The sequence below is a fragment of the Sus scrofa genome, chromosome 3 (assembly GCF_054392235.1).
Source record: "Sus scrofa isolate SSC_HxYL_T2T_F1_AM1 chromosome 3, Sscrofa_HxYL_maternal_Yorkshire_Landrace_v2.0, whole genome shotgun sequence".
Lineage (NCBI taxonomy): Eukaryota > Metazoa > Chordata > Mammalia > Artiodactyla > Suidae > Sus > Sus scrofa.
The window spans coordinates 44666074-44688952 of NC_139385.1; the positions used below are offsets into that span (position 1 = coordinate 44666074).

The 22879-nt window shown below is 50.0% G+C and overlaps 1 protein-coding gene across 7 annotated transcripts in view; it reads left to right on the forward strand.

The window, feature by feature from the left end:
* Positions 1-22879, forward strand: part of ADCY9 (adenylate cyclase 9) — a 185068-nt gene that overhangs the window by 126585 nt on the left and 35604 nt on the right. For 4 of the 7 annotated variants that reach the window (XM_085017775.1, XM_085017776.1, XM_021086712.2 and 1 more), the window contains one exon: positions 18504-18694. In XM_085017775.1, the coding sequence (XP_084873901.1) occupies positions 18504-18694 (191 nt within the window). Of the gene's footprint in view, positions 1-11737; positions 11819-18503; positions 18695-22879 lie in introns of all 7 variants that reach the window. The other 3 variants (XM_085017774.1, XM_021086709.2, XM_085017777.1) reach the window with 1 other exon arrangement.

The window sequence follows — 22879 nt, forward strand, 5'->3', positions numbered from 1 at the left end:
TGTGGAGTGATATTTCATGGTGGTTTGGATTTGCATTTCCCTGATGGCTCGTGAGGTTGAGTATATTTTCATGTGTTTTGTTGGTCATCTGTATGTCTTTTTTGGAGAAATGTCTATTCAGACCCTTTGCCTTAAAAAAAAAAAAAAAATAGGGTTGGAGCTCCCATTGTGGCTCAGTGGAAACGAAATCTGACTAGGAACCATGAGGTTTCAGGTTAGATCCCTGGCCTTGCTCAGGGGGTTAAGGATCCGGCGTTGCCATGAGCTGTGGTGTAGGTCACAGACGCGGCTCGGATCTGGTGGTGTGGCTGCAGCGTAGGCCGGCGGCTACAGCTCCAATTAGACCCCTAGCCTGGGAACCTCCACATGCCATGGGTGCAGCCCTAAAAAGACAAAAAAAAAAAAAAAAATATATATATATATATATATATATATATATAGGGTTACTTGTGGTTTCCTGGTTCACTGTGAGCGTTCTCTGCATCCTCTGTCTCCAGGTGTCCCCCTCTCCAGCAGGTGTCATGTTACTGCACTCTCTTCTTTCCCCCTCCTGCCTAGTCGGCTTTCGTTTGTGAGTTGATTGATTAGAACATCAGCTCATCCGTTCACTCATTCACCTGGAATCTATTCAGCAGATGTGTAAATGCCTCACTTGTGCCCTTGCCAGTGTCAAGCCTCAGGAGCCCCGCCTTGCTGCCACAGCTCCCACCAAACCAGATACACTCCCTTCCCCAAAAGTCTCCCAATGGTTGTGTCTGTTTTCCTTCTTTCTTTTACAGAGGAAGTTTGCCTCCTTCTCATGATGCCCAGTCCCTTCCCTTGAGTTACAGGTTCTCTCTTCTCCCCACTTTTCAGCACCTGTGCTCCTTTAGCTGCCACTCTTTTCCTGCATCTTTGCTTCTCACCTCTCCTGGGCCATTCCGTCAGTCCACAGCATTCTCTAGCATCCCCGCCCCAGGATGCACAGCACCCCATTTTCCTGCCCCACTTCATGACCAGAATTCTCCCGAGGATTGATGCCCGTGCTCTTCCCTCTCCACTCGGCCACCCAGACTGGCCACTCAGGATCATCTCTACTAGGCATGGGCAGTCTTCATCCTGCCAAACCAGGACCACTTCTGACCGCAGGGCACTCAGCTCGCAGCCGCATTCGGCGTCATGGCCCACTCCTTCTTCTTGAGATGCTCTCCTCCCCTGGCTCCTCAGAACCCCGTTGGTTGGACTGTCCTCCTTGGACCTCTTGGCTGGATCTGCCTCCCCCACGTGTCTTGGCCTCGGAGGCCGTCCTTGGGCGTGCTTTCTGGTCCCTTCCTCGCCTGCCAGCCTCTCCATGGGTGGTGGTAGTGACATCTATCTTTCGCCTGGATGTCCCCTCTGAGTGGGACAATGTGACTGCCTTCTTGACATCTTCATGGGTATCTATAGGCATCTTATTATTAAACAGTCCAAACCTGAGCTTCTGACCTTGCCCCCGAAACCTTTACCTGCCCTGGTCTTACTCAGCAATAGGTAAAGCAGAACCCGGGGAGTCAGCCCTGTTCCCCTTCATCACCCCCCACGTCCAGTCTGTAGGCACATCCTGTCAGTTCTGCCTGGACATCACATGGTGAATCTGCCCACAGCCCCCCAGGCCCGATCACACATCCCCTCTGGCTGGATTACAGCAGCAGCCTCAGGACGTGTCCAGCCGTGGGCCGCCTCCAGCCGCATGGTTCTTAAAAAAGCCAGCCGCCATCTAAGCAGGATCTGGGAACAGAAATAAGACCAAAAATTGGTGACGTTTGAATAAAGTCTGTGGTCTAGTTAATAATATGGTACCGTGTTAATTTCCTGTTCCTGATTGTTGTGTTTGACAGAGCACAGTGAGAAAGTGCCCTAGGAGAAGTGGGTGAGGAACATAGGGACTCCTCTGATTTGTAACTCTTCCGTCTGTCTAAAATTACTTCCAACTAAAAAGCTTTTTTAAAAGTTAAAAAGAGGTAGAAAATTGGATTGCTTGCACTCATCCTTAAAACTCCGCCGAGGCCTTCCTTGGGCCCAGTGCCCACTCAGGCCGCTCCTGAAAACTCCAGCCCTGCCCGGCAGACGCTCCAGCCTCAGCGATGCCTCACTGCCTCTTCCCTTTGCTTCAGTGCAGGGAGGACTGCTGTTTATTCTCCCTACTCTGGTTCCAGGAGTCAGGGACAATTGTCTGTCATGCTCCCAGGTTGGTTATTAGTCTTTGCCTTTTGTATAGGGACCGCTCAGATAGCATCAATAGACGAGTCACTCCTCGTTCCTTACTGTGCAGGGAGAGCTTACTGTAGGTTCAGTCTCCAGAGAGGGTACAGTACGTGCAGGTCTTTGTTCTGCCCTTGCTCGGGGGTCATGCTGTGCAGGTGGATGGCTGCTACAGAGACGTGATCAGTTCCTTACGCGTTCCAGAGCCCCGTGTGCTGGCTTTCAGCCCTGTACTGTGGGTACTCAGATTAGTGAGACGGAGGCAACACACGTTTTATCAGCATTTATAATGAGCCTGGCCTCATTGCTGGCAGATTTCAGAAGCTCATTATTTGCTGAAAGAATGAATGGGCCAAGTTCTGAAATCTTTCCTTTTTAAATTGCTGCAGACACACACTCACACTCACATATTATATGTACAGTTATATAATAGATACACATACAGTGTTGTAGAATTTTTAGTCTTTCTTTTTTTAAATGATTTTTATTTTTTCCATCATAGCTGGTTTCCAGTGTTCTGTCAATTTTCTACTGTACAGCAAGATGACCCAGTCACACATACATATATACATTCTTTTTCTCACATGATCAGGCTCCATCATAAGTGACTAGATATAGTTCCCAGTGCTACTCAGCAGGATCTCGTTGCTTATCCATTCCAAAGGCAATAGTTTGCATCTATTAATCCCAAATTCCCAGTCCCTCCCACTCCCTCCTCCTCCCCCTTGGCAACCACAAGTCTGTTCTCCAAGTCCATGATTTTCTTTTCTGTGGAAAGGTTCATTTGTGCTATATATTAGATTCCAAATAGAAGTGATATCATATGGTATTTGTCTTTCTCTTTCTTTTATTTTTTTGGTCTTTTTGCCTTTCCTAGGGCCGATCCCACGGCATATGGAGGTTCCCAGCCCAGCCTAGGGGTCTAATCAGAGCTGTAGCTGCCGGCCTACGCCAGAGCCACAATAACTTGGGATCCAAGCCACATCTGCAAGCTACACCACAGCTCACAGCAATGCCGGATCCTTAACCCACTGAGCGAGGCCAGGGATTGAACCTGCAACCTCATGGTTCCTAGTTGGACTCATTAACCACTGAGCCACAACGGGAACTCCTTGTCTTTCTCTTTCTTTTTTTTTTTTTGTCTTTTTGCTATTTCTTTGGGCCGCTCCCGCGGCATATGGAAGTTCCCAGGCTAGGGGTCGACTCGGAGCTGTAGCCACCGGCCTATGCCAGAGCCACAGCAACGTGGGATCCAAGCCACGTCTGCAACCTACACCACAGCTCACGGCAACGCCGGATCGTTAACCCACTGAGCAAGGGCAGGGACCGAACCCGCAACCTCATGGTTCCTAGTCAGATTCGTTAACCACTGCGCCACGACAGGAACTCCTGTCTTTCTCTTTCTGACTAACTTCACTTAGTATGAGAGTCTCTAATTCCATCCCTGTTGCTGCAGATGGCATTATTTTGTTCTTTTTTATGGCTGAGTAGTGTTCCGTCGTGTATATGTACCACATCTTCTTAATCCATTCATCTGTTGATGGACATTTAGGTTGTTTCCGTGTCTTGGCTATTGTGAATAGTGCTGCAGTGACCATATGGGCGCATGTGTCTTTTTCAAGGAAAGTTTTCTTAAATGCCCAAGAGTGGGATTGCTGGGTTATATGATAATGGTATACATAGTTTTTCTAAGGTTCCTCCATACTGTTCTCCAGCGTGGCTGTACCAGCTTACATTCCCATCAACAGTGCAGGAGGGTTCCCTTTTCTCCACACCCCTTCCAGCATTTGTTATTTGTGGACTTATTCATGATGGCCATTCTGACTGGTGTGAGGTGGTACCTCATGGTAGTTTTGATTTGCATTTCTCTAATAATCATTAATGTTGAGCATTTTTTCATGTGCTTGTTGGCCATCTGTATATCTTCTTTGTTGAAATGTCTATTCAGGTCTTTTGCCCATTTTTCTATTGGGTTGTTGGCTGAATTTTCAGTCTTTCAAATATCCTTCTTCTTTTTTTTTTTTTTTTTTTTTGTCTTTTTGCCTTTTCTAGGGCCAATCCCGCGGTATATGGAGGTTCCCAGGCTAGGGATCTAATTGGAGCTGTAGCCGCCAGCCAACGCCAGAACCACAGCAACGTGGGATCTGAGCCGCGTCTGTGACCTACACCACAGCTCACGGCAACGCCGGGTCCTTAACCCCCTGAGCAAGGGCAGGGATGGAACCCGCAACCTCATGGTTCCTAGTCGGATTCGTTAACCACTGCGCCACGACAGGAACTCCCAAATATCCTTCTAAGCTGGTTCTCTTTTGGTGGTGGTGGGGAGGGTGGGACTAGAACTAGGGCACTTCCGGCCTTGCAGGGCAAGGGGCTCTGCTACTGCCCAGCCCTCGCTTTCTCGAGCACCCCCGCTGTGTCCTGAGGTGGCTTGACAGAAGGCTGCGCCATGGGAGGTGGGTACAGGTGTTTTTGGCAGCCTCAGTGATAAAGGGTTATATGTTGTCCGTGAATTTAATTTTATTCAGGAAGGTAATAAAGAGGACGCTGCAAATGAAACATGTAGTAAAAGTGGGGTCACGAGGGGCTCTGATCTGGTTGAGAACCTGTGGTTCACCATCTGGTTTCCAGACGGTGTTGTTATGGGTCCCCAAAGAATTTAAAGTATTTCGTAGAATCCGACAGCAATGCCGCGGTTCGTAGTGATCCCTGATGAGGCCTGGCTTTACACTGGGACCTGCCCTCGGCATGGAGGCCGCCTCGTGCAGTGCCCAGCAGAAACCACCACTGGACATGGGTGTCAGGAATTTCTGGGCTGTTCCCGGGGACCCGATGTCATCACTGCATCTGCGTCAGCTGCTGGGGTGAGGTCCTTGACCACGGCGGGTGCTTGTGGAAGCAGTGGCAGGAGCGTGGTCCCTGGGTGCTCCTTCTCATCCCATAGCGCCCCAGGACCCTGATCGCAAGGACTGTGGGTGCGCGTCCAGGTGGCGGGACAGGAGACCCGGGAGGGGCAGAGAGAGAGGACCAGAGTCAGGTCACCTGCCTCACGCATCTGCCTGGGCCGAGGCCTCAACAGGAGGGACGGTCCAGTGATCCCACGTGAACCACCTCCTCCCGCCCGGCATTGGCCTTGGTGCCAAATTCATTAGCATTGTGGCCGCGTGCCTAGTTCAACATTCAGGCCTGGTGGAGTCGGAGCACCCCCCACGAAAATGGTGGTTTGTTCAGTGGTGTGGTTTACTACATGTGTTGCTTGTGATGGATGTGAAAGATCAAGGAGCCTAGTGTTCGTTTTACAAACTGCTTTTAGAAATCAGGCAGTAAAATTTAAAGTGTATGCAAAGTGGGAAATACAGCTATCTTATAAATACTCGTATTAAACATATTTTTAGAAATAATACAGGTCATGCAAGGTTGAGCTATATATGGATGAGCTCTGAATTAGATCTTTGAACCGAATTTTCAAACCAAAGCATTTTAAAGTGGTTTTTTTTTTTTAAATGCTCATTCTTTCCCACCCCCCCACCCCCCGTTTTCTTGTTCTTGGCGATGGTTTACCGTCTTGTTTGCTGAAGTATCTCTTTCTGCCCCATTTCCCGAGCGGCCGCTCCTGCTCTGAGTGCTCAGGGCCCTTTCCCTTTGCTTCTCGTACTTGCTGCTAGATGTCATCTGTGAGAAGCAAGAGTTAATAGCTCTTGGTTTCACATTTAGTTTTCCTCTTTGTTCCACCCATTCTTTTTTTTTTTTTTAATCAGTTCTTATATCTCTTCTCGAGTTAATAAAGATAAGAAGGAGCTCTCTTACCAGTTCATTCCTCTTCTCCAGTAAGGAAGGAACCAGGAGTTCCTGTTGTGGCTGAGTGGGTTAAGAATCTGACCAGTATTCATGAGGATGCGGTTCAATCCTGGCCTTGCTCAGTGGGTTAAGGAGCTGGCGTTGCTGCAAGGCGCAGTATAGGTCACAGATGAGGCTGGGATCCCATGTTCCTGTGGATGTGGTGTAGGCCTGCAGCTCCGATCCCTCCCCTGGCCCAGGATCTTCCCTATGCTGCATATACGGCTCTTAAAAAAAAAAAAAAAAGCAAGAATATAGATCTTTACTGTTCACTGTGGTAGCAGTGAGCCACGCGTAGCTGAGTAAATTTAAGTTATACTGAGGCCTTGGTTTGGTTTTCCACTTGTATGAGCTGCCTTTCGAGGGCCGCCGACCTGACAGCCGCACGCCATTTCCGTCATCAAGGACACTTCTCGGGACAGCCCAGGTCCAGATGCTTTACATGCCCCAGTAGCCCACTTCCTGTGTTATCTCATCCATCCCCTGAAAGCCTCTTCAGTTTTGTGGAACCGTCTGGAAACTTCTCCTCTGGTTTCTCCCAGCCCAGCCATGTATTGATGAAACGTCGGGGTGGAGCCATGTTGCTGAGCCCCTGACACGATGGCAACAGGACAGCTTGGTCCGTGCTTACCTTCTAGGGCCTCTGTCCATTTCTTCATTTCAAAACGTGGCAGGCATGGGCGCTGCCTCCACAGCAGTCCTGAGGGTTTTCTCAGGCAGTGGAGGGGAGCCTCGTTAACTTACAGTCTGGGGAGCTGTGTGTTCCTTGCTTTTTCCAACTTGGTTTCTTCCACGTCGCTGTGATCCTGTGGTGCCTGGCCGGCCGTTTTCCCTGAGTTTGATTTCCTAACCTTTTCTGCAGCAGCTTGTCTTCCCTCCTTGAGTGCCTTTCCTGATTTTTTTCACTAGTTTCCACAAGTTCCATTTCTTTCTTAAATGTGTGTTTATGATGTCTTTTGAATCAGTGGCATTTTTGCATTCAGTATGTCTTTACCCTATTTATGTATCATGATTCTTTGTTATGCTTTTTTCTTTTCGCCTTTCTTTGTAGGGCCACACCTGTGGCATATGGAGGTTCCCAGGCTAGGGGTCCAATCGGAGCTGCAGCTGCCAGCCTCCACCACAGCCACAGCAACGTGGGATCTGAGCCGCATCTGTGACCTACGCCACAGCTCACGGCAACTCTGGATGCCCAACTCACTGAGAAAGACCAGGGATCAAACCCACCTCCTCACAGACACGAGTCAGGTTCGTTACTGCTAAGCCACAACGGGAACTCCTGTTTCTTTCTTATTTTTAACGGAACACAGAGTTTATCTTTGGTGTGAATGTAATACTTTGAGGTTTTCTTTTTTGAATCACAGTGTATTTATTCAGTGGGACGTTTCACAGTATTGAAAATGAATGAATGTGGATCACAGGTATCTGTATGGACGAGTCTCAGACATATTGCTGGACCAAAAAAAATCAACTTTCAGAAGAATACTTGTAAAATAATGTCATTTGTGTAAATGTAAAAAAACTCATTACTGCTGTATATTGTTTGCATTAACGTGTCTATGCAGTAAAAACTAAAGAATCGTGTGGGAGGGAGCGGCGAGGCCCTGGCGATCAGGGCGGTTGTGTGTTGGGGGAGGTGTGTGCTGGGGAAGGGCACAGGGAACCTGGGTGGTGCTGGTGACCTTTGGTTTCTTTGACTGGGCAGATTCTGAGTCTTTAGCATATTTTTTTGGGGGGATGGCCAAACCTGCGGCGTGTGGAAGTTCCCAGGCTAGGGGTCCAATCGGAGCTGCAGCTGCCGGCCTACATCACAGCCACAGCAACGCAGGATCCGAGATGTGTCTGTGACCTACACTACAGCTCAAGGCAATGCCAGGTCCTTAATCCACTGAGCAAGGCCAGGGATCGAAGCCGAAACCGCAAGGTTCCTAGTCGGATTTGTTTCCACTGCACCACAACAGGAACTCCTAGCATATTTTTCCTTATGTGTTTCTATGTCTAAGATATTTTGTAATACATCCAAAAAATCATGCTTGTTTTAAACATAAAGTAAATAAGAAAAAAAAATCCAATATAGAAAATGTTTTCCATAATCCCATTGTCCTGATATTATTTTGGTGTATTTCTATGGGTTTTTTCCTTAATTTCCTTTTAGTTTAATTGAGATATAATTGATAAATAAAATTGTAGATATTTAAAGGGTATATTGAGATTCTATATATGTATACATTGTGAAAGGATTCCCCCATCTAGTTACCACATTCATCACCTCAAATATTTATCTTTTTTTGTGCATACAAGAACATTTAAGGTCCATTCTCTTAGCAAATTTCATATATTAGTGTTACCCACTTTTGTCCCATTTTACATTAGATCCTCAGACTGTATTACTGCGTTTTTAATTAATTAATTAGTTTATTTATTTTGGCACAACTGTGGCATATGAAAATCCCCGGGCCAGGGATCAACCTCACACCACAGCAGTGACAATGCCAGGTCCTTAATCCACCAGCCCACCAGGGAACTCCTCTGTACTTTAATGTAGTCTGTTGTTAATCAGATAGGACTTTGTTTCTTTCCTGCTCTACTAGCTGCTCTTCATGAGTCCTCTTCTCCAAGTTCTCAGCCATGTGGTTTGGGGCCAGCACCTCCACAGGGCAGAGACCTGCTTGCTGGATTGTCTGGACCGGCCCTTCTCCAGGCATCTGAGTCCCTGGCCCTCTGCCGGAGTCTCCCTCTCCTTTGGGATCTGCAGTGGAGCCCTACCTGCCACCCTAAGACAAGGGGACTTCTCAAGACTCTTGCACCCCCCCCCCCCGGTTGAACGTGGACTGCAGCTCCGGGGTGCAGCCTGCATGCTGCCGTGCCCCTGGCGCCATCCCTCCACCCACTCCCGCATGTGGGCGCTCACTCCTCGCTGCCTTGCTTTCACTTGCAGTGTGGCTTATGCAACGCGTTGTCGACACCATCATTGTAGTAGTTGTGATTTTCCGGAGGCAGGAATTATGCACAGCATGAGGCCTGGGAGAGCTCATGGCCCAGCCGTGGCAGGATGGGCCGCCGCGCTTTTAAGGTCACGAAAAACTTACCTCACAGACGCAGCTTTGATTCTCCTGAAAAAGGTCCAGAGAGGAAAGACCACCTCTAGTGCTGAAGTGAAAGTAGAGAAACTGGAGGTCGCTAGGGAGGCGCTGCTTCTTGATCAGAAAGGAGTTTCTGGTTATCTGGCCCGAGCAAGTCTGTGTGTGGGAACAAGAAAGTGCAGTTTGGGAAACGGTTTCTGTCAGTGTTCCAGCCAGTATGCAGAATACTCAGCGAGAGAGAAGACGGTCCTGTGACCTGAAAACTGGTCGACTAGGAAAGAGAGGAAACTTGCAGCAAGCATGCGACTCTGCTGGAGATGTGCTTTGGGAGCGCGCCAGAGCCTGGACGGACGTTCCCACGAGGGAGCAGGTGGCGAGGGCCCCGCGCGGTTCCTCCTGGGAACGGCCCATCAGGAGTGGTGAGAACTGTGTACGTGTGTGTGTTTGCAAAATACGCAGTTTCCAGGTGAGGCAAGGTGAGGCTGTCAGGTTGCCTTTCCTCCCGGCTGAAAAGGCTCCCAGGAAGTGCCACGCAGGTGGCAGTGCCTCTCTGCCTTTGCGCAGGGAGGTCCTGGGAGGTGAGAGGGGAGCAGCAGGGGGGAGCCCCGCTGTCGGCTCTGGGGGCGGGCTCGGGCAGCCCTGCCAGTGCCGGTGCCGTGCAGTGATTGTCACCTGTTGACGCAGGAACGGAGTTGGCCATCTAGGAGGACAGCCTGGGTGTCAGCCCAGCTCTGCTGGACCAGCCTGCAGCAGTGAGGTTTGCAAATCTGATGATTCTTGGAGATAGTTCGTGAAGGTCACACTCTTGTTTTGTTTTGTTTAATCTCTCCCAGACTTCTGAACCCTGGCCATGTTGAATTTTTAGTTCTTCAAGGTTAGTTAGCCCTCTTTCTTGTGTATATGTTTTTCTGTCCTGGCTCTGCCGCGTTATCTGTGTCCAGCCTTTGTTTCCAATAGTTTTCTCTATGCTGCCACTGCCCACGCTTTCCCTTGGATTCCCAGGGAATGTGTATTTCTAACTGGCTTCATTTCTCCTCGGAATCTCAGAACTGTTGCATCTTGACATTTGCATAGTTGTATTTTGTTTTACTTCTTACAAACAGCCATATTGAGGCGTAATTAACATACTGTACCGTTTACCCTGGAGGGTAAAAGTATACAAGTCAGTGGTTTAGATTAGTCACAGTTGTGCGACCATCACACCAGTCTAAGTTTAGAACATTTTCATCACCCCCAAAGGAACCCGGTGCCATTAACAGTTGCTCTCCATCCCTCAGCCCCCAAACCGCTGCCAGCTGCTGGTCTTCTTTCTGTCTCTGTGGATGCGCCTCTTCTGAACATTTCACATCAGTGGAATTATATAGTAAATGACCTTCTGTGACTGGCTTCTTTCACTCAGCATCCTGTAGCTTTATTTCTGTTTTCAATGTATTCCCCTTCCCCTCACTCCCTTTTTATTTATTTATTTTTTGTTTTATTTTTCAATTATCTAGCTGCTACCTGTTCCTAGATTTTATTTTATTTTTTGCTTTTTAGGGCATATGGAAGGTCTCAGGGTAGAGGTTGAATTGGAGCTGCAGCTGCCAGCCTACACCACGGCAACCCTGGATCCTTTAACCCACTGAGCAAGGCCAGGGATCGAACCCCCATGCTCATAGATACTAGTTGGTTTGTTACCACTGAGCACAACGGGAACTCCCATATTCCCAGGTTTTAAATTGCATCCTCCATTTGTCTTCTTTCTGGAATCTGTTTTCCATTGCCTGTGTCCCTGTATGTACATCTTCAGCTTTTAAAATTAATTATTAACTTTAAACTGTTTAAGTTAAAAACCTTAAAATTAGCTACTGTTTCTCAGTTTGCCTGTAAAAAGAATAGTGGCGCCTCCGTAGCTGCCCCAGGTGTAATTCCACCTCCTCTCCTGTGTCACTCTGGTTCCATTTGGTACATAACTGTTTGTTCCTTGTTAGTCTGTCTCCGTTCCCAGCATCTTTCCTGCTGGCTCTCCTCCGCTTGTTTAAACTCTGTCGTATGCGGTTTTCCGAGAGCGTTGTCACAGACCTTTGTTTTCCTTTTTTTCTAAAACTCACTGTAAAAATGCCTTTTGTGGCTTCTGAGCGTTGCGTCAGCACGCAGACTTGACTTGATGTAGTTCTTTCTTCTTGAGAAAGTGCCACCACTCACTCAGTGTCCTCACCTCCCACCGTCCTCCCCATCGGACTTCAGTTTGTCTGAGCATCACTTGACGTCCTTCCTCAGTTTCCTCGGAGCCACCGAGTGCTCCTGAAGCTTCACGAGTGAAGAGCACAACGCACTTCATCCTCACAGCAGCCTGTGGAGTGGCATCATTGTTCCATGACTGCTCTTTCCATTTATTTAATCAATTTATTTATTTTTTAGGGCTGCGCCTGCGGCATATGGAAGTTCGCCAGCTTGGGGTCAGATCACAGCTGCACCTACCCGCCTGTGCCACAGCCACAGCAGCGTTGGATCCTTAACCCGATGAGCAAGGCCAGGGATTAAACCCTCATCCTCGTGGATACTCGTCGGGTTCGTTAACCACGGAGCCATAATGGGAACTCCTGGTGTTTCCACTTTAGGTCACAGTTTTCGTCTGTGCTCAGTAGCGTTTCTGTTTCCTCTCCCTGCCTTTCATCACTCAGCCCAGGTCCTGACCTTTGGTAAGTACTCAGTACATGTTCCATTTGCCGAGTAAGTGTGTGTGTGAATGAGCCAATGAGTGAATGAGTTAGTTTGTACCTGGCGGGCTGTTTCTATAAGCAGCCGGATGCTGCCTTTCAAAGAATTCATTTTGTGGGGTTTTGAAGGCCCATGGTATTAACGCTGATTTGGGAGTTTTTTAGAGATGGGAGGAGGGGATCTTTGAAGGTGCTTACACTGGACTCTCCCAATACTAGTTCTCAGCAACACAACGTTGAATAGGGTAGCACTTAAAAAAAATTTTTTTTTTGAAGTCTAGTTGATTTACAAAGTTGTGTTCCTTTCTGCTGTAGAGCAAAGTGATTCAGTAATACACGTATGTGCATTCTTTTCCATGTTCCTTTCCATTAGGTTTTATCACCGCATCTTGGATATCATTGCCTGTGCGCTGCAGGACCTTGTTTATCCATCCTATGTATAAAGTCTGCATCTGCTGATCTCAGACTCCAAAACCTTCTTTCCCCCACTACCCCTATCCTGGGCAACCACGAGCCTGTTCTCTGGGCTTGTGAGTTTCTGTTTTGTAGATAAGTTCATTTGTGTCATATTTGAGATGCCACATATAGGCGATATCCTACGGTATCTGCCTTTCTGACTTACTTCGCTCGGTAGGAATCTCCAGCTCCATCAGGGTGGTATTTATTAAGCCAAGGAGGAACGTTCCGAAGAAGACAGCTCACGAGAAGGTGGTTACCCGTGGCTGTCCGGTCCCTCATGATGGCAGCACGTTCACCCAGCCCTGCAGAGACGGGAGCTGGTGTGCAGGGCGCAGGGCGTGGGGCAGGCGTGCACGTGTGCGTGTTCTTGTGAGAGTTCACGGATTAGGCTACAGTTTGGGTCAAGGTCACGCTAGGCGGACATCATGCCCACCCTTCATTTCTTTCACCTGCTTGGGTAAATCCATCTCGTATTGTACTGTTTGGGACTTCACTTGTATTTTATTTTGTGCCGCACCCACTGCAGATGGAAGTTCCCCGGCCAGGGGTTGAATTTGAGCTGCAGCTGTAGCAATGCCAGATCCTTAACCCACTGAGCAAGGCCTGGGATCGAACCCGTACCTCTGCAGCAACCAGAGCTGCTGCAGTTGGATTCTTAACCCACTGTGCCACAGTGAGAACTCCTGAGGTTTCACTTTTTTTTTTTTTTTTTTTTTTGTCTTTTGTCTTTTTTGTTGTTGTTGTTGTTGCTATTTCTTGGGCCGCTCCCTCTGCATATGGAGGTTCCCAGGCTAGGGGTTGAATCGGAGCTGTAGCCACCGGCCTACGCCAGAGCCACAGCAACGCGGGATCCGAGCTGCGTCTGCAACCTACACCACAGCTCACTCCGGATCGTTAGCCCACTGAGCAAGGGCAGGGACCGAACCCGCAACCTCATGGTTCCTAGCCGGATTCGTTAACCATTGCGCCACGACGGGAACTCCAGATTTCACTTTTTAAAAAGAGTGTTTTAAGTTTCACCAAGAGCCTTTTGCTCTCAGAACTTGTGAGTTATTGTCAAGTGTTGTGACAAGCGGACGAATCACCTCCTGACGATTGCTTCATGTGGGAGTAGAAAGGACTTAGGCCCATCCAGAGTGTTTTGATATGAAGAAGTTGGAAAATATTTTTTTTTGTTCACCAAACATTTTGTCTTCTTAAGCAGAAGCTATAGACAGTTATGAAATATCATATGTCTAGTTTTATAGGCCCTGGCTATTTGGTGGATTAAAACCAAGCTCTTTTTTTTTTTTTTTTTTTGTCTTTTGGCCATTTCTTGGGCCACTCCCACAGCATATGGAGGTTCCCAGGCCAGGGGTCGAATCGGAGCTGCAGCTGCTGATCTATGCCAGAGCCACAGCAACACAGGATCCAAGCCGCGTCTGCAACCTACACCACAGCTCACGGCAATGCTGGATCCTTAACCCACTGAGCGAGGTCAGGGATTGAACACACAACCTCATGGTTCCTAGTCAGATTCGTTAACCACTGCGCCACGACGGGAACTCCAACACCGAGTTCTTTTACTTGTCATTTTCTGTGTTGACTGACTGCATTTCAGTTTAAAGAATCCTCAGGCTGCTCAGACATCACAGACCGAGTGATGGGGCAGAATCCATTACAAAGTGAAGGAAACTTTTGGGGCATTTGTGACGCAGCCCAAACCCACTGCCTCCCTTATGTTTATTGTTTGAACTCTTGTTTGTGAGGCAAGCTTCCCCGGGGGTGGCGTTTGCTGTGTCATGCTGCCAACTCCCAAGGTCGCGCCTCCGAACATTCCTTCCTTCCTGAGTATCCTCCTCTTTCTGTTGTCCTGACAGTCAGGTCCTTGGTTCTCTGATTGAGGATTTTTTTTTCTAATGGTTTTGATTTTTTCCATTATGGTTGGTTTACAGTGTTCTGTCCCTTTCTCCTGTGTTGTACAGTGGATTGAGGCTATTAACCTCCAAAGCAAGGGGCCTGCAGAACAAGCCTGAGAAGGAGGCCAGCCTGGACCTTGGCACTCACCTCATCATGCTCCATTCACGAAAACGAAACCCGAGTTGTGTGTGAGGCTCAGTTTTTGTCCTCAAAGACCGACGAGGATGTGCCTAAGAATACTTCACATTTTTTGGAGTTCTCTTGTCCCTTAGCGGGTTAAGGGGCCAGCACGGCTTCTGCTGTGGCTCTGGTCGTTGCTGCTGTGGTGTGGGTTCCATCCCTGGCCCGGGAGCTTCTACATGTCGCAGGCACCACCAAAATAAAAAGACTTTCTAACCATGTCAGCCTCCCCGGCACCCGCAGCCACAGGCAGGAGCTGGTGGGAACCGTCTCCTCCACGTCTCCAGACACTATAAAATTAAGCCGATATAAGGCATTCCTGCCAGTGAGCTTTGAAGTCAGTGACCAGGAAAGAGTATAAGAAGTCTTATTAATTGTTCTCTTGTTGGCACTACACTTAACAAAATAGTTTGGCTCTCTTATTTTGACCTTGTGCTCTGAAGAGCTGTTGTAATGAACTTGGACCCCGGGCTCCACGTGTGTGGTTACTCATTGACTGAAGACTTGAAAGGGGCTGGACCCCAGTTCCCTGGGCCTGGTGCATTCCCCGGGGTGTTTCACGTCCCACAGTGAAGTGCCGCCTGACTTTATCACACCCGTATCACTCCCGTTTTGGTGAAAGGTTTCACTTTAAACTTAACGTGCCACGTTGAAGTATAACTTATGAGTTGCTTAATGTGTTCCCCGGGTTTGCTTGCCGTGGACACATCCGTGTGTTTGCCCTTTGGCACACTGGCATTGCTGTGGTCAGTAGGGCTCCCCAAAGAACAATTCACGTTGGGAACAAATTCGGAGCAGCTGGTGCTTTCACAGTTCTGCGAATGCTTTTGTACATAGAAGGAGTATGAAAAAGACTCCCAGCAAGAAGCAGGTCAAACTCCCATGTTGATAACAGCTAATAATCCCCAGTTTTTACTGAGTGCCAGGCGGTCCTGTGAAGGTTTCATGCGTAGTCATCATTTAATCGTCACATCAACCCTGCGGGCAGGTCCTGTTCTTGGAGATGCAGAGCAATGAAGATCTCCCTCGGTCACACTTGCGGGGCCAGAGCCTGAAACTGCGGGCTCCTTACCCATCACACCTGTGCTTGCTGAGGGAGCGTTGCTGGTTGCCTTACACTTAGGGGGGAGTAGGTTTCTGTCCCCACCACTAGCTCCCACGTCCCTTGACTCCCTCAGCTCCCACCAGTGGCTGGCATTTCCAGGGCTCCCTGGCCTTTCCTCAGCCTCCTGCCTGCCCCCTCCTCTCCCCACCCCGACTGCCCCCACGTGCAGGCTGGTCTGTCCGGTGTCCTGTGTGCACCCCAGCTCCTCTCTGTCCGCCCCCCCCCGCCAACATTCTCCATTCCAGCCACAGGAAACTCGCTTCCATCTCAGCTCTGCCTCCAGAGGTCTCCCCACGGATTGTTCTGCAACACCCAGGGCCTGATGACAGCCACTGCAGCCCCTGGTCCTGTTGGCTTTCTCTGGGCTGGCCTCTTCATCTCAGCACGGAGGGTCCCTCACCCCAGAGGCCTTGCATAATGCGCCTCCTGTGCGTCCTGGTCCTGGCGCTGTGTTGGCACACCACCCGCTGCCCAGATGCTCTTCTGGAGCTGGCTTGTTCACACTTGTCCCTTGCACCCAGCACAGTGCTTGGTAAACAAGAGGCACTTCATACATGTCTGACCAGTGAGTGGCAACTCAGAAGTCACAGTTCAAAGCAGCAGTGACAGATCACAGGGATGTGCCGGCCGAGGCAGGTGTCAGCGCTCGTGCAGGGCAGAGGATGCCCTCCTGCCAGGACCAGCTGCTGCCTCGCAGGCCTGCAGGCTCAGCCTTGTCTCTGCTTTAGCCTCACCTGCTCTTGCCCGTGGAGCTAGACACAGAGGGGACAGGCAGTTCCCTGACCAAGGACCACTCTGGCGTGGGATCAGGGCCCAGAGGCGCAGAGCCTTGGGCCAGGAGCTTCTGGGTCAGGGCCAGCTACAGACACGCGGAGAGCCTCCCCTTTGGATGCAGCTCCTCACTGTGCGATCAGAAAAAAAGTGCTTCTTCCTTTCGGTCCCAGGCAGCCACTCCTCACGGGGCCCCTCCTCACCTGCTGCCAGGTGACTTACCCACCACGCTCGCAGCTGGCGAGAGGCTGGTACAGCAGCCCCAGGGACCAGGCCTTTCTGGGAATGAGCCCGCACGGCGCCAAGATGCCGGGACAGGTCAGAAATAGGGCTCTTCTCCCCTTAGCCTTGGCCCGCGGTGTCCTGGCCCCTCAAAGCGAAACGACAGAATCAGCATTATCTGCAGCAGAGTCTGAGAAATTCATGCAAAGGTTGTGTTCTAGTTCCTGTTTCCCTTTCAGGTTTATTCGTGTAGTTAGTCACAACTCGGACTGAGCCTGTGTATACATCGGGATGTATATTTCTGTTAGGACCTTTGTCAAGAGGGAACATTTAACAGCGTCCTGTGGGGCCGGTTAGCATCTGAAATTACTCATCTAAGTCTCCCCCCGCTCTACCGGTCCCCGCGGCGACATCGGACTGCCCTGGCGGGTCTCCAGGTGTCCTCGAGCTCTCAGAAAATTCAGAGAAGGATTGACTTACAAACATCAGCACAGAGTATTTTTATGAGGAAGGAGGGAGAGGAAGAGAGCTAAAGTGATATAATGGTGGTTTAATTATAAAATGATTAACGGTCACTGATTAAGCAGCCCCAAGGTTATTTGATTAATTCATTGTAGAGCATTTATTAAATATCCACCGAGGGCAGGAAACTACGTGGGTTCAGCAGCGCAGGGACACATCACCCCTCGATTCTCTTCATGACGGCTTTTCTTTACCACCTTCTACTGCAGCTTAAACTCTTTAAAGCAGGAACCCTGCTTTGTTCTGATTTTATTCTCTGTGTACAGCACGCAGCAGGCCTGAAACAAAGGTTTATTGAGCACATCACACTGTCACTCCATTTCATAAATTTGCAGTTCGGTTAAATTCCAGTGAGGACTAACTTTGGACTTCTATAAATAAGGTTTGCTTCTCTTTCAGCAAGTCCTCCAGTTACTTTCCCAGCAGACCGTTCCCGTGCACTCCTGGAGCAGGGCCCGAGCCGCCGGGTGTAGCTGCTGACCAGTGTAGCACACACGGTCATTTCAGCCTTTAGGGGGGACTGTAGAGTTGCGGATAAATGTCTGTTTAACCAACTTTATTTTTTTAAAATTTTTATTAGAGTTGATTTCCAGTGGTGTGTCAATTTCTGCCGTACAGCAAAGTGACCCAGTCATGCGTATATATACATTCAGCTTTTTTTTTTTCAATGGGGAGTTTATGAGTGTAAAATTCACGTAGACTACAGCTCGACACAAGTTGAGTGTTCCACTGTCACTGTCTGGATCCAACAGAAAATAGATACTTGGAGTTCCTTTTATGGCTCAGTAGGTTAAGAACCCAACTAGTATCCATGAGGTTGCGGGTTCGACCCCTGGCCTCGCTCCGTGGGTTAAGGATCCGGCGTTGCCGTGAGCTGTGGTGTAGGTTGCAGACACAGCTCGGATCTGGCGTTGCTGTGGCTGTGGTGTAGGCTGGCAGCTGCAGCTCCGATTCAGCCCCTAGCCTGGGAACTTCCGTATGCTTGCAGGTACAACCCTAAAAAGAAAAAAAAAAAAGATACTTGAAAACTCTGACTCGAGGGAGGGCTCAGTCACCCCTGTGGGTACACACTGCAGTCTCGCTTTACATGGCAGTCAGCGATCCCGGACATGGGTGAGGTGGTCTGGTGTTTACACATAGCAACAAGCCCAGGAAATGAGTGGGGTCCACGGCCTGTCAGCTCTGCTCCCTCAGAAAGAGGCCAGGAGACCCTTCCTTCCAAGGAGGAACGTTTTAACACTCATTTCAGCCTCAGGAGATGAAACCGGGCACCCGCCACTCAGAGGAAGCATAAGGTGCACGCGTGGTGTGTGGTGGAGACAGAGTTCTCCCCAAGGCGGTGCGCATGTCTCTGGAAAGGTCGCGGGTCAGAGGTCAGAGATGGCCTGTTCACATTTTCACTTTACTCTCAACTTTCCAGGAGCGCGTCCTGCGTAGAGAGAGCAAGACCGAGCTGCGTTTCGCCCACCGCTGGTGTCCACCTGTGCTGACTGTAATTTTTATCCATAGGTTTGAAGACATACCTGATAGCGGGTCAGAGAGCGAAGGAGTCTCATTGCAGCTGTTCAGAGGCCTTGCTTTCTGGCTTTGAGGTCATTGACGGCTCACGGGTGTCCTCAGGCCCTAGGGGACAGGGGACAGCGTCGCCAGGGAGTGTCAGTGACTTGGCGCAGACTGTCAAAACCTTTGATAACCTTAAGGTTAGTTTTTTTTTTTTTTTTCCTACTTCTAAAGCTTGATATTAATTCTGCAGTAGAACATGTAAAGTAAGAAATGGCCTTCGAGTCTCGGCAGAGGACTCGGAATGCCCTTCCATTTGGTTTTTACGATTTTTAAGTCTAGTATAAAGTTAGCAGCATTTTGCATTTTTAATATCTTCGCTTTTTTGGACATAGCATGCACCTCCGTTTTCTTTTTACACTGCATAAAGTTGCTTCTCACTTGAGTTATTGTTTTCTTTTTCTGCCACCTGTGGTCATGCCTTTGGGGATCTCTGACAGCTAATGATAAATGGTAACAGCAAAGGTGATTCTCCCAACATCTTGTTTGGAGGGTTAGTTTGTATCTTATTTCAGAGACCACATTCTCAAGTACTCCTGCTTCTCTTGAAATCCAGTGTTGTATGATTATTTTAAATGTTGGTGTGGCTGAATCTTGTGGTGTAGCTCATTGGGAAAGTGCGGGCTTGCCAAGCACGTTGTAATATTTCACTGTGGGACCAGACAGCTCCTGGTGGCTGTCGAGCGGTACCCGTTTCTGACCTAACAAACTGCCAAGGTCCAGCATGATGGACCTCACTCCAGTTTATGAGTATTTCCTAAGTTTTCACATCTGATTTAGCTCCTTTGCTCCCCTACTGGGTACTTCTTGTTTGTTTTTACAGTTGAAATAGTTGTCATTTCTTTTTTTGTTTTTATTTTAAGAGAGAACAGTTAAAACAGTTGCACTTCACTCCTTTGTGCTCTCAGATAATATGATGGTATTTATTTGGTCAGGACGATGGCCTGTTGGCGTGGCTGTGATCCAGCATGTTCCTGACTATCCACGTTCATTAGCAGACCTAAAAGCTAGCGCTCCTGGTGCTTCAGCCTAAGGTGTCACGATGTGGCGCTGGGCTGGAGCGTCCAGGTGCCTGCAGTGTGTCAGGCGCCGAGGGACCTCTTGTCCAGGTGCCGCGAGCGGTTTGTTTCGTGTAGGCTCTCGCAGGGGCCGGTGACGCTTTGTGGCGGGGCATCCTGTGCGCTGTGGGTGTTGAGCAGCATCCTTGGCCTCCACCCACCGTGTGCCACAGTGCCCCCTCCTCCCCCGGTGACAGCCAAGGTCTCCAGACACAGCCCAGGGCCCCCCTGGTGGGGAGGGCAAGGTCACCCCCGTTGAGGCTGTAGCAGCGGATGCCGCTGAGCTTTCCTGGATGTCTGACCTTAGCAGGAAGCCTCGTCACTGGACCTACGGAGTTGAAAGAGGAGCCCCCAGCTCGCAGGCTGCCACCGAGCGTGGCCGGGAAGAGCTGGGTGGGGAGGGGAAGAGAGATGTGGCTTCCAAATGTGGCCTTATTATTGCTTAGGGAGAAACGGTTTCCTCGGGCTTCCACCTGAGCTGTATTTAAGTAGAGAAATAGAGCTCAACGCCAAAAGCGGCGTTTGTCTGCCGCTTGAGAGGATGTGTGGGGGTTTCTGTCCCTCAGGGCGTGTGCCCTTGCCGACCCCCGTCTCATGCACCTGCAGTGTTAGTGACCGCGGTTCTGTGCTAATCTTCCTTAAGAAGGGTTTCCCTCCCCCCAGAAGAACATTTCTTGTTCCAGTTAGAAGTCTGTCTGTATGGTTATTTACTTTTGATCCAGTTGGGCAAAAACTAGGTAGCATATTCTGTTGGCATGAATAAATTTTCTAAATAATCTTTGGATATCTTAATTGACCATGTTTATTTACCAAAAGGAATTTGAGAAAAAAAGGCTCCCTGTGCCCCTTCTCAGAGGGAAAGGTGAGTTGGACCTTGAAGTATGACTTCCGGGGTGTTTGGGTGGTGTTTCGGGGGGGTACTGAGACATCTGAAACGAGCCCCCGTGCCGCTGCCCCAGAAGGGTAGAGTCACAGTGGTTTGTGTTTGGGGTGGAAGCAGCGTGAGGGGATGGCAGGCCCCCACGCCAGGCTCTACCCCTGGGGGGGACCCTCCTCACAGCCCTGCCCTCAGCCCTGGGTCCTGGGTGAGGATTAGCAGGGCAGGCATCTGAGGCAGAAGCATGGGTGCCTGAGTGCCCTGCTGCAAACTCTCGCTCTCAACCAGAAAGGCAGAAAACCGAGGTCTGCCTGCCTCAAAGGTGATACAGATAGTGACCTGCCAGGATCAGGCCTTCCCTCAAGGACGCGCTTCTGGACGGTGCAAAAGTGAAGTGCCAGGCCCTGCCCAGGCTCTTGGGGTGGATCCATCCCATGGCCGAGTCGGTGCCTCACGTGTGCTGTGGGTTTGTTGCTGTGCATTGTCTGCATCCCGATGTGCATTTCTCCCTCACTGGAGTCACAGACCGGTTGGTTCCCCCTCATGCTTTCCCAGGATCTGCTGACTCTTGATGTCAACAGACATCTCTCCCTCTGTTGCTGCTGCTGCCCCATCCGGTGAGAGCCAGCTCCCATGGGACCTCTGTCCCCACGACTCCCCCACCCCACCCCACCCAGACTGGAAACTGCCCAGCCAAAGTGGTTCTCCAAGTAGGTTCTCTCGAGCAGCAGTTCCTCAGGATAGAAATAGGCGTCAGGTACGGAAAAAGGGTTCGGTGGTCAAGTCAGTATGGGGTGAACCCCACTGAAAGGGTTTCTTTCTTGCAGGCCTTCTCAGAGCTTTTAGCGTGCTGACACACAGGGCTAGGTCTCCGGAGGGCAGTGGTATGCAGCACTCTCTGGCCTCTTGGACCACAGATTTCCTTTTTCAGGCTGCACTTTTGGGGGATGTGCTTGGCTCGTGGAAGGGCTTTTGTAAATGCGCAAGAGGGCTCTGTGCCCGCGTTGCAGAAAGCCAGACTCTGACCGGGGCGCCCGTGAGCAGCAGAGCAAGGTGCCAGGCACGGGAGTGGGAGACAGGCCTCGGCCCCACTCTGGCTTGGTCTTGGAGGTAAAAGGGAAGGAACAGGGAAGCTGAGATTAATCGTGTTGTGACATTTCCATGACTTTTCTAAAATTGTAGTTTCTGGGAGTTCCCATCATGGCTCAGTGGTTAAGGAATCCGACTAGGAACCTTGAGGTTGCGGGATCGATCCCTGGCCTTGCTCAGCGGGTTAAGGATCCAGCGTTGCTGTGAGCTCTGGTGTAGGTTGTAGACGTGGCTCGGATCCCGCGTTGCTGTGGCTGTGGCGTAGGCTGAAGGCTACAGCTCCGATTCAACCCCTGGCCTGGGAACCTCCATATGCCATGGGTGTGGCTCTAGAAAAGACAAAAAGACCAAAAAAAAAAAAGAAAATTGTAGTTTCTGGAGTCTGGATGACTCTGGTTTATGGTTCTCTGGCCAGGTGGTCCCTGGCTCAGGGTCTGTCGCTCATCTTGCCTCAGAGAAACAGCTGCGTCTGTGTTGTGACCGTGGCGTCCACACCTGCGGTTTTCCCACATCATCGGCGGCGTCCACAGCAGCACTCTCAGTCTTCCGACTGGATCATGAGTGTCCAGTTCGCACAAGGTGGAGGCTAGAGAATTAGAGCCAAGGTGTTCTGTAAACTCTCATCCAGTGAATCCACGGCCTCTTGGTCCTTTGCTCTTCTCACCTGCGGTGCCCTGAGCGTCCCTGTGGGCTCCCCTCCTCCTTAAAGTGCACGGCTTCCTTACCGTTTCCGAGACTCCTCGGGTAATGCCGTCTCCCCATCCCTCAGGTCTTAGTTCATTCAGTCTGTACCCCTTGGTCGTGACACACGCAGACTTAAATTTTGCTTTCGTTCTCAGGCACCTTCCTCAGTGCAGGGCCCGTGTGTTACATAATTTCAGTCTTCCCCAAGAGTCCAGCAGGTGCCTGGCGTGTGGTAGAGAATTACAGCTTTTTTTTGGCTTAGGTCTTTAATTTTTTAATGATGCCCAGAGACGTGTGGCTCTGCAGAGCTGGACGGAGAGCTGAGCCGGAAGCCTGGGTGGAACGAAACAGAACCAGGGTGACAGCCGCCAGGCACTCGTTTCACTCCCGGCCTACCCGTGTATCTGCGCATTCTCTCCCAGCTCCCAGCTGGAGACGTGCCACCTGATATTTCACAGGATACTCAGAGAGCTGTGAGGACCCACCAGGAAATGGTAGTGACGTCAGAGGACAAGGGCTCTGGCCTGAGGCCAAGGGTCCGAGGGAGCCCATCCCACCCAAGCCCTGGCTTCTTGAGTGACGGGTCTGCACGTTGCTCCTCAGGAAGGCCCTGGGGC